The sequence below is a fragment of the Magallana gigas genome, chromosome 6 (genome assembly GCF_963853765.1).
Source record: "Magallana gigas chromosome 6, xbMagGiga1.1, whole genome shotgun sequence".
Lineage (NCBI taxonomy): Eukaryota > Metazoa > Mollusca > Bivalvia > Ostreida > Ostreidae > Magallana > Magallana gigas.
Genome location: NC_088858.1, coordinates 51,312,396 through 51,323,975, shown reverse-complemented (window position 1 = coordinate 51,323,975; position 11,580 = coordinate 51,312,396). Strand labels below are relative to the sequence as shown.

Sequence of the window (11,580 nt, the reverse complement as noted above, 5' to 3'; positions counted from 1 at the left end):
GGACACCTATCAAATGGACATAACTATATAATTGCACATCATTCACTGGTACTGGACTAGATTGTATTGAGGTGAGTTGTTTTGGTTGTTTTTTTGGTTTTAAGATTTGATTCAAGTTCAAAATAAATAAGAGTATTTTGGTTTTTTTTTCAATGTATAGTAAATAAATTTGATGTCTCGAAGGGACCAGAGAACAAATAACAAGAGAAAAAAACAATGAATGAGCAAATGGTATCATATGTTGGAGGTCCTACTTCACAAAACCAGGTCAAGAGATATTGGTCACATGAACTTTGGTTATAAAAAATGGAACAATAAAGCTTTAAACACTAAACATCTGATTGATATTATAACTCTTGATTTACGACAATTAAGGTACATTATAAAACCACATCAAATTTTCTACAACAATAATAAAGATAACCCCAAACAAAGCAACATAGTCAGAGGCAAGATTCATTGAAAATAAAGATACAACATCATGGAAGTAATAAATAAAGAAACAAATGGAAAGTGGATATGTATAAGAATATAAATATTACTCTGGAAAAAAAGCAAAAATTCAAAATACATGTAAAAATACATGAAAGATCTTGTGACATAAAACTCAAGTTTCACTTGATAACAATATAACATTAATATCAACAATAAAACTGAACCCACTAACCTACTGGTAATTGTCTGTAGCTATTTACACATCTCTACGCAAAAGCTACATCCTGGAACATTTAGATCTGACAGTTCAATTAAATAAAATAAAGGAATGAATTTTTTCTACATTTAATACCTTTATATATTTCATATTCTGAAAAGATAAATTTCTTGAAAAAAGGTTTAGGAAAGAAAACTGGTGCTTTGGTTTGGAAGATAAAACAAAGTTATGTGTAAATCAAATATTGTAGCATTCCTAGGCCTGGGACAGGAAATTTCTCCCCGTTTGACCATTAACAGTGGTAATGCTAAAATGCCTGCAAATCAGACCTACATCATCCATAACAAAGCAAAATTAACTTCTATACAGCCTATTCTTTAAGAATAGAAAATGAGTGACCTACACAGCCTCAAAGGTTCTATATTTTGAAATAAATATGTATCTCCAACATCAGTGAGCAAGGAATGCTGCTATTATATAGTTTTAATGAAAATTATAAAAAAAAAATTGGTTATGTATAGCATTTAAAAATCCCCTAACTAGTTTTCTTTTCAAGAAGAAATCACTGTTAAAACCTCTGCTACAACAGCAAAGGCATTGACTAACAATAATGAAATTTATCCAGAGACAAGGACAATGCTTGTACAATGCATATGTACACAGACCATTGCTTGAGCTGTCTTTGGATTATGGATTAATCTCAGTGCTATATAACACTTATAAACTGTCTCAGAGCAACATGCTACACATTCACAGAACAACAACTTGGTATTCAATGGAGGGAAAAATTATACATCAGTATCATTAACACATACATTAATATATTAAAGCCACTTTTAACACTGTCTGCTACATCAATGTTCTAACACAACAGAGTTGGAACACATATTCTTTACACAGCTACCGGCTCCTCGTCAGTTGCCCCTGTATTTGCTGTGTTTTGATTGGCTGCTATTTGATTAGCTTCACTCTGATTGGATGTTACTGGGATAACACTAATGTCCTTGCTCTCTTCATTCGATGGGAGGGGCAGATCCTCTCCTGGGGTCATTTCTGTCTCCCCCTCCATCCTTTCATACTCCCCTGGCTGGCCAGTTTCAAGAAACTTAATAGCTCTGTAAAGAATGATTCAAAATTTAAATACCAGTACTCAGGCATATACTTCATGCTCTCCTCAGTTCCCTGATAATCTTATTCTCATTTGATACTGCTTCATGAGAAAGATTTAAAAAGTTATCTCTTAGATAGAAGCATGGGTCTGCTTTAATGATGCATGTAAATAAAAAAAATTTAAAAATTTTTTATTCTCATTTGAAGTGTTAAACTAGTACATATCTGCTTAAATCAAGATTATCCATGGGTTATACGGTAGTAGATGTTATTAATACCGGTAACTGAATAGTTGATTTATAGTAACATGTATGCATATTTAACAAATACTTAACAAAAGTATTTGACTGTTTGGTGTTTTCTCACTTTGTCATTCATTAGGAGTCTAAGTATCCAAAGGCAATATCCTTACAATGATTCAATAAGACTGACTATGTGAGAGTAAACAATCCATAATATATGAGCCACTCATTAAATATTTAACACTGCATTATGTATAGCAATGAAAATTTCTCCATTTCTTCACCACCCACAACCATAACAAACTCACATGACAAATCCGACTGGAATGATGAGCAGAATTACGGACAGCACGAACACGAACCCGGTGAAGTAGTCGATACTGTCAGCGTAGAGGGACTGGAACATAAAGGGGGCCAGGAAATAGGTGATCCCCTCCCCACAGTGCATCAAAGCAAACAGAGACCCTGGAGAATGCAGACAAAACAACATTAATTATTACCACTAATGGCAGCATTACCCAAAAATGCAGCACACTAATAGCATGTTATACATGTACGTGATAAAATCAATAAAGCACAATGAAACAGGGTCGTTCAGGAATGAGTATCGTTAATTGCAGCAAGTGACATTTCTATAACTTTATGGAACATAATTTATACCTTGGTCTGCAGTATCAATACTGTTTGCAACCACAGCTCTCAACATTGGAAAAGGAATCAGTTCCAGTACCAACATAAATATGGCTGTAAAAAAAGACACATCTCTAAATTACAAGGCAGAACTTTCTAAAAAATCTTGATCAAATTATTTCAAGTTTCATATATGTTAAATCCTTCTCTGTGCCATGAAGGCACATAGTGTCAAAGCTTATCCCTGGTTTTCATGGTGCTAAGCAGATGAGAGTCATTGACTCCCCCTTGATGGGACACCACTCTATCGCAGGTTAACCCCCAGCAGAAACTGGTACCCAATTTCAGCTTGGTGGACTGAGACAATGTAGATAAAGTACCTTGTCCAAGTGCACAACACACAACTTTAAGTGGCCACAGTGGGTTTGAACCAGTGACCTTTTGGTTCCTGGCCTAACACTAATAACTACATGCTGTGTGCTCCACTTTTTTCATATATGTATCCAGGATAAATTTTCATTTTAATATTTTCCTACATAAAGATGTAAGATTAATTGTTCACTGTTACTATTTTCAAACAAATAATTTTTTAATATATTAGTTTATAAGAAAATTCAAAGTTAAAACATCAAAGAACCTTACCAAAATAAATCACAATTTCATTCTGAACAACAGCAAGCCAAAGGGTTCCTAATGCCTTTGAAAAGAGTCCCCCAAATGTGATGTGTATATCTGAAAACCAGTTCCTCAGCACAGGGGGAGTGAACAAGACCCCTAGTGATGCCACTCCCATGGCAACGGACAGGAAGACGCCCACCTTGTGAGATTGCCAGTGATACGGAGACCCCGTGAAATACAGAACCAGAGTGTTGATCTGTCCAAGATGAACCCAGGCATAACTTTGAAATGCTAAAATGGCAAGCCACATAATCAACAGTTTTCTATCTTTACATCTAAAAAACTTCCCCATTGGCCTAAATGTATCAATACAACAGTTTTCTGTGTCATATCTACTAGCATTATTGGTTTCTACTTTCACCTCCTTTACAAGAAAGAAAGAAATGAGGAAAGCAATGCAGCCACATATTAATGTGAACCAGAATGGCTGATGAAAACCACTGGCTTTGACCCAGTACCCGACCATTATATTGGCTATTGCGTAGGCTAAGCCATTCAGAGATTCTTGAATAGCAAGACGGGATGAACGTTTTTCTCGTTGCGTTGTGTTAATGGCAAAGAATGTACTTCCAGCTAGAAACGCTGTCATACTACCACTCAACCCCCTTATAGCCGAAGCCATGAACAGCCCATCCATAGTCCAGCTTGTATACAGGATCAGGATGTATATCAGAGAGTGAAGAATCCCTCCTAGCGAGGGCATCCACAACAGAATCTTTCTCTTGGAAGTCTTGTCACTGACGGCCCCTAATATGATCACAGTAATGACTGCAGGCAAGCCCTCGGCTATCTGTAGACTCAGAATGGCTAGAGTGCTCTCCCTGTGCGCAACATTGTAAAGGCCGGAGCCGTTTCCACTGTACACATCAAACGACTCAATGACGGTTGCTTTCAGATGGCTTTGCTTGTAAAACTCGGATTGCACATACTCCTGGAAAAGTGGTAAAGTCATATGTCTCGATAAAAAGAAGAAAAAGTAGGCAACCTCCACTAAATATGGCTGGACTTCTGCCAGCATGTCCATACAGTGAGCGTTTGTTTGGGTCACTATTCTCCGGGCCCTCTCCATTTTAAATTATATTTCACATATAATTATATCACAGACAAAACATTACATGTTTTGCACAGAAGCAAATAACGGTTGTTCATCATAACCGGAAGCTTTATCTACAGTGACATCTAGCGGCTACAAAATATTTTGAAGGGAGATAATTCAAATTGCAATTTCACATGTCATTTATTTGCGATAGTGCGCTTGATATAACATTTAAATTGTGTACAAATTAATAAACGTCATTTTATAAATAATGGGCTTTATTTTCTAATTAAAGTTGTAGAAAATACAATTAGGGATACTGTACAGTAGATTCCTAATTGAACGTGATCGAGGAATAAATATTCGCGTAAAATCGAGAAGAGCACGTCTCGTGAATTTTAATTTCTCGCTTTTATTTAAGGAATGAATTCAATATTTATTTATTTTATACGATATAAAATGGTTGGGACAGTTTACACTTTATAAACCGCGAAAAAAAGCGTAAACTGTTTCAATCCATTTTATATCGTATAAAACTAATAAATATTGAATTGGGCATTGTTTATAATTTAATTTTTTTTACTTTTCTTTACAGATAAAAACGGTCCTTTGGCCTTTAAAATGACGTAAAACTGTACAAAATTCAAACGTAACGTCAGGCGTATTGATACGTTTTTGACGTTAGTCTTACTATGACGCAGGCAACATTCTCTATACGATAAAAAATAAATTTTTTAGCTAATCAGAGAGCGCGTTACAACCAGAATTAAATTATGAAGAAATAAGTAATAAATTTCGAAGTTTTGTCCATTTTTGACTGATGAAATACATCTTTAACGCCTACAGTGTCTTCGAAAACGGCCTAAACCAAGCTCTTGATCTCCCCTTTCAAATGATTTTAAACCGAATAATCATAGGTATCGGGATTACTTTTCACATAATATAATTTAATTCTGGTTGTAACGCGCTTTCTGATTGGCTAAAAAATTATTTTATATCGTATAAAGAATGTTGAAAATGGTTTGAAACAGTTTACGCTTTTTATAAACCGCGACGCGGTTTTTATATATTTTATATCGTATAAAACTAATCAATATTGAATTCATAATGATTCCTTAAGTAAATTCTCAAGGACCTATTTCATTTTCTTCATAAACAAATTGATTATGACGTCATTATAATTATAACATGAAGACACATCACATCACCTTTTATGACAGTGTATTTATAGCGTACTCGATCTACGACTATGACATCACAGTGATCATTGTGACGTCACTCTATTGAAGTCATTTTTAATGAAAAATGCCAACTTTGTCGGGAATACGACGTATCTCCAGAGCTGAGGCTGCTGATATTCGCAGCAACATTCCAACAGCAGTTTTCTGGTCTGATGTAGAGGTGGCGAATTGGATTGAGGAATGTGGTTTTCCGCAATATAGGGTAAATAACGTGATAAAATAAGATAGGCGAGATGCCCGTTTGTTTAATTCTAAAATGCAATTTCGAAATCCAATTTAGAACGGGATACAATGAATTTTTGAGATAATTTAATTGATATGTTTATAGTTTTGTCATGTTGTAAATTTTAAATTTACTGGATGGGTGTATCTCTTATTCATGGAATGTAAACACTTTGCCAGTTCTTTATTAAATGAAATTGATTAGAAATACAATATTTTTTCCCGTGTAGGAAGGGAGAGAGAGAAGGGACATTACAGAGTCAACTAATCAGAATAAAAATGGACTATTATCAGTTTTTAAATTTATTTAAGATCTTTGTTATTTATGTCCAACATTAAAACAAGATCCCATACATGTATTTGCAGTGTGTTCGATTTATGCTGTGTCTCTAAGTTCAGTTTTTGAATTTCAGCAATGTTTCCTTGCCAACTTTGTCACAGGGAGGAAGCTAATTGCCGTGGACGCCTGTTCATTGCCAGAAATGGGAATTCAAGATTTTGAACATGTCAAGGTTTGTTTACATGTACTATTTTGACATTATTTTTATATAGCATTCACGAATTCGTTATGCGAGTTGAATATTTATTCTTGATATAGAGTAAAATCACAGGCCCTGACGTTATAAACGTCATTAGAACATTATTTCTTTTACTAAAATAACAAGAGGCCCACGGGCCACATCGCTCACCTGAGCAACAATAGGCATGATAAAATCAGTTTCATGGAGTCATAATACAAAATATCTGGACAATGTGGTATAATACATGTAGATCTTATACCAAAAAAATTGTTTCCCCCTGGATATTTTTATATTAATATTCATTCAGTCCCTTTTCTAACAGGACGATTTTATAGTCATCACATTCAGCATTGCAGTTCCCAAAAAGACACTTAACAATTGTTTATATACAGGATATAAACCTAAATCAAACCCTGAACCCCTTGTGAGGCCCAATAATGGCCCACAATTTTAAAGAATCAGTAATATATAAAAATGCTTGCATATAAGTAAAAGCATATATAATAGCATTTCAATTTTTGTGAATAATTAAAATATTTTCCTTTATACAACTGAATCCCCAATGCGGCCCCACACTACTCCTAAAGATTGTGATTTGAACAAATTTGAATCTACACTATCTGAAGTTGCTTTCACTAAAGTTTCAGCTTTTCTAGGCAAATTTTTTTATAGAAAAGATTTAAAGATATTTTTCTATATATTCCTATGTAAAAAATTGTCTCCCATCCCCCTTGTGACCCCATCCTACCCCCGGGAATCATGATTTGCATAAACTTGAAATCTCACTACCTGGGGATGCTTCCAAACAAGTTTCAGCTTTCTTGCCCAAATGATTCTTGAAAAGAAGATTTTAAAAGATTTACTCTATATATTCTTATGTAAAAATTTGACCCCCCCCCCCATTATGGCTCCACCCTACACTCGGGAGTCACGATTTTCACAACATTGAATCTACACCACCTGAGGATGCTTCTATATAAATAAGTTTCAGCTTTCCTGGCCAAATGGTTCTTGAGAAGATTTTTAAAGATTTACTCTATATATTCTTATCTAAAATTTGACCCCCCCCCCATTGTGGCCCCACCCTACCCAGATGGTCATGCATGATTTCATAACCATAAATTTACGCCAGCTGAGGATGCTTCCACATTAGTTTCAACTTTCCTTGTCAATCGGTTCTTGAGAAGAAGGGTCATGATTTTCACAACTTTGAATCTACACTACCCGAGGATGCTTCCACAAAAGTTTCAGCTTTCCTGGCATAATGCTTTCTGAGAAGAAGATTTTTAAAGATTACTCAACATATTCCTATCCATGTAAAAAGTTGACCCCCCATTGTGGCCCCACCCTACCCCGAGGGTCATGATTTTCACAACTTTAAATCTACACTACCCGAGGATGCTTCCACACAAGTTTCAGCTTTCCTGGCTGGTTGATTTCTGAGAAGAAGAATTTAAAGATTTACTAAATATATTTCTATGTAAAAAGTCCCCCCCCCCCCCCAATGTGGCCCAATTCTACCCTCGAGGGTCATGATTTTCACAACTTTGAATCTACACTACCTGAGGATGCTTCCACAAAAGTTTCAGCTTTCCTGGCCTAATGGTTCGTGAGAAAAAGATTTTTGAAAGTTTTTCGAAAATTTTCAATACTTCCTAATTATCTCCCTTTGCAAAAGGGCGTGATCCTTAATTTTTACAACTTTGAATCCTCTTAGCCTAAGTTTCACCAATGAATTTTAAATGTGAAAATGTTTCTATCGCGAATTTCCCGTGTTGTTGCGGTAGGCCCGGTAGCATGCCAATCGGCTTTCTACTAAAAATACTACCCAACTTTCACGAACGTATCTTGTATTTGATTTGTATTGTAAACTGTAAATTGTAATGTAAAAGTTCTTAAAATCCATATGGTGAATTCAGGGGAAAGCTCAATTCGTATTACTCTCTAAAGTTTACGCTGAATAAAAACTCCAAAACGAAACAAAAGCTCAACAAGTTGTATTTAAGTTGATGAAATAAGGGTACATGGTATTCCAATGAAAACCGATTCTCGGAGTTCCGAGATAACAACTTGATAACGTGCGGAGATTCCAGCACGGACAGTCTGATATAATTCTTTGCACAAAATCGACACTAACGTGCGGAAATCCAGCACAGCTAGCCCGATATCACACACACTCCACTAACGTGCGGGGTTCCAGCACAGTTAGCTCAACCGTTCTCTTCCCGATCTTAAATCTTACAATTATTTTTTTGACAGGCATTGCTTTTTTATGACAAAGGGATAGAAATGGCATGCCAGAAAAGTAAACATTCACACATATAGCTGTTATGATAATTTCACACTTCTATTGTCCAACATTTGTTTAATTTGCCTGGAGATTAAGTAAAGAATATATCAATGACTAATGTCAAGAGGATTAACATTTTTGTCACATGAAAGCATCTCCGTTTGTTTGGTTATTTCCTCTTTTTTTGTTACAACTCCATTGCATAATTAATCTGAGAGAAAAAAAAACATAAGTTATCATAGCAGCTTGTAAATTTTAAATCGATAACGATTGTTATAGATAAGTTTAGAAATCTACGATTTTAAACTTTTAATGTAACATAAGGATGCTTTGTGCCAAGTTTGGTTGAAATTGGCCTAGCGGTTCTTGAGAAGATATGTTGAAATGTAAAAAGTTTACAGACAGACGGACCGAGACAGACGGACGACAGACAAAATGTGATCAGAATAGCTCACTTGAGCTTTCAGCTCAGGTGAGCTAATAATTGTTATCAATAGTTAACATTATAGCAAAGTACATGTAATATCTTAGTTTAAGAAAGAAATAGGAGTGTGTTACATGTAGTACAGCATCAATATGATTTGGCCATTTTATTTAACACGCACAGCAAATCACGGAGTTAATCAGGAATTTACTTGGTGTGCCAAAGTTTCCCGAACAGCGTGATGTACGCATGCGTGATCCTCGCATCGCGTACTTGGAGTTCAAGCGGCGGACCGGAAAAGAAACCGACAGCACCACCTACAACAGCTTCCTGTTTGATAACCGACATCTCTTCCCGATGAGGAGAAAGTCGGGATCCTTGTGATTTCTTGGAATAATGACACCTTCGCTTTTCGATCGTAACATCACGGTTATAATGTCAACATTATCTGTAAAATCAATCGCTTGAATATTAAAAAACTCAAACAAACCAGGGTATAGTGCATTTAATGTCACAATCTAGTGTCATATACATTAAACGTACAGGTGCACGATTGGTATATATTAACAAACATCTCAATGTCGATCTCTTAATTCAATGATAAACATGTATACACCCAATGTAAATTGATTTCCTCTACTTAAACCTGTCAGTGTAACGGAGACGATCAAAATTAGGATCAAGTAAAACACATTTATACAATAATACAGGTGATGAATAAGGTATGATGAAATAACTGAAGGGGGTAAAAACGCGAGTACTTGTCCAGTGACCACTCTTTTCCAACATGCAACCATATATGATCACAATGCGTTCTAACGCATCAACGTAAAGAGCATATGAATGTATGTAAATGCATTTTTTCCCCTATATTTTGAGTGTTTGTGCAAAAATTTAACGAAATTGTGCGGATATTAAAATCTTTTTAAAAACAATTAATTAGAAAATCACTCATGACGCTAAGAACTATTACAGAAATATCCCCATTCTATACAAAATAATTCATAAAATAATTTCGTTTTAAATGGGAATGAAATACGTTTAATTCTAAAGATTAATTTATATTTTACTATAAAATATTTTATGATTTAAATTTGTTAATACATGTATTACTTTTCTTTTGATTCTACAAGAAGGCTCGTCACCATTGCAACTGTCTCCGGCGAAGTTATGAATAATAAATTAACTATGCTAATGGATAGTAGCCATCTGATTATAAATTTTAATCTCAAACAAAAAGTCCGGCAAATTTCAATTATATGACAAATGGTGGAATTCAGTCAATAAGGACTCAAGTATAACTTCTATACAGTAAGGAGTGAAGAAGTGAATTAAATATTCTATACGTCTAAATATGGTTGTATTGACCAATTATTGGCCACCAGCAAGAAATGGACAAACGATTCTAAATCACCCAACTTCTGATAAATATAGGAACAGGTAACAAAAAGAACCCCCCCCCCCCCCCCCCCCCACATGTATATATACAAACTCGCTGCTCATTTTTAGTAATTTATGATTTGTTGACACATGGGAATTTCGATAACCCCCTCTCAAAAAATCCGAGAAAATATTTCCTGACTTTCATATTTCCAAATAAACAAATTACATTTTATCAATCGTCACAATCAAAATCATTATGAAAAATTATTGTATAAACGATATAAAATCGGGAAGAAACCCAACAACATTTATATTCCTCGTACACGTACATGTACCAATGTGAGGTGTATACAAAACCCACATCAGTCAATCCCCCACATCAAAAACCAATATCTATACAACCTAAGAAACGACTTGTAAATTTAAAAGGTCTTTACTCTGCACACGAATAGGTCAAGACACTATACCATTTCAAGTGGTCCCAAAGTATATATACATGTAATGTTCGAATGCATAATCGCTTATCTTCGAAGACCATTCACGGGTACAGACGGCGCCCCCACCCCCACCCCGCCACAAGAGAGAGAGAAAGAGAGAGAGAGAGAGAGAGAGAGAAAGAAAGAGAGAGAGAGAGGTTTATGACAATGCCTAAAGCACCAATTTGAAATGCGTTTCTTTTCCTACGCTGCTTCTTTTATATCTTTCTTATTATGGACACTTTTACCCACTTCTTTCTTGCATTAAACGATGAAGACTCTATCCAAGTTATGATATTTCAACAAATTAGCATAAAGAAGAAACCGCATATAAATATATCTATCAACTCCGTTCTAAACAATAATTCATAGTTGAGCGTTTGTTTCCACAAATAAACACACATATACACAGCACTGGCGTCGGAAGCAAATTGAAAGTGGGGGGGGGGCTAGACTAATCGTCAGAATTATTGAGAAAAAAGTAATTCCCAAAATCATGGAAATCCTAATCCGGGGGGGGGGGGGGGGGGGGGGGGGAGAAACCTATGCTTGAAAAATAAAACTTAGCCAAATTTTTTTTCCCCAAAATCATGAAATTCCTAATCCGTGGGGGGGGGGGGGGGGGGGGGGGGGGCTAGTTACTTCTGAATCCAACTTCTCAATCTTTCAAGGTAA

General features: G+C 35.5%; 3 protein-coding genes across 3 annotated transcripts in view; 1 reads left to right on the top strand and 2 right to left on the bottom strand.

The window, feature by feature from the left end:
* Positions 1-85: 85 nt before the first annotated feature.
* Positions 86-4,504, bottom strand: LOC105326293 (proton-coupled folate transporter). The gene is made up of 4 exons (XM_011426239.4): positions 3,277-4,504; positions 2,665-2,748; positions 2,313-2,469; positions 86-1,767 (listed from the first exon to the last, which is right to left on the bottom strand). The coding sequence occupies exons 1-4, from the start codon at positions 4,379-4,381 to the stop codon at positions 1,545-1,547; spliced, it is 1,569 nt and encodes a 522-aa protein (XP_011424541.3). The 5' UTR covers positions 4,382-4,504; the 3' UTR covers positions 86-1,544.
* A 1,114-nt stretch (positions 4,505-5,618) lies between these two features.
* LOC117688807 (sterile alpha motif domain-containing protein 15) lies at positions 5,619-9,538 on the top strand. Its single transcript, XM_034467272.2, has 3 exons — positions 5,619-5,791; positions 6,225-6,323; positions 9,230-9,538. The coding sequence occupies exons 1-3, from the start codon at positions 5,654-5,656 to the stop codon at positions 9,428-9,430; spliced, it is 438 nt and encodes a 145-aa protein (XP_034323163.2). The 5' UTR covers positions 5,619-5,653; the 3' UTR covers positions 9,431-9,538.
* A 973-nt stretch (positions 9,539-10,511) lies between these two features.
* Positions 10,512-11,580, bottom strand: part of LOC105318361 (serine/threonine-protein kinase D3) — a 36,443-nt gene continuing 35,374 nt past the window's right edge. The window contains exon 24 of the transcript XR_010714627.1: positions 10,512-11,317. The gene's annotated coding sequence lies outside the window, so the exon portion shown is untranslated. The remainder of the gene's footprint in view (positions 11,318-11,580) is intronic.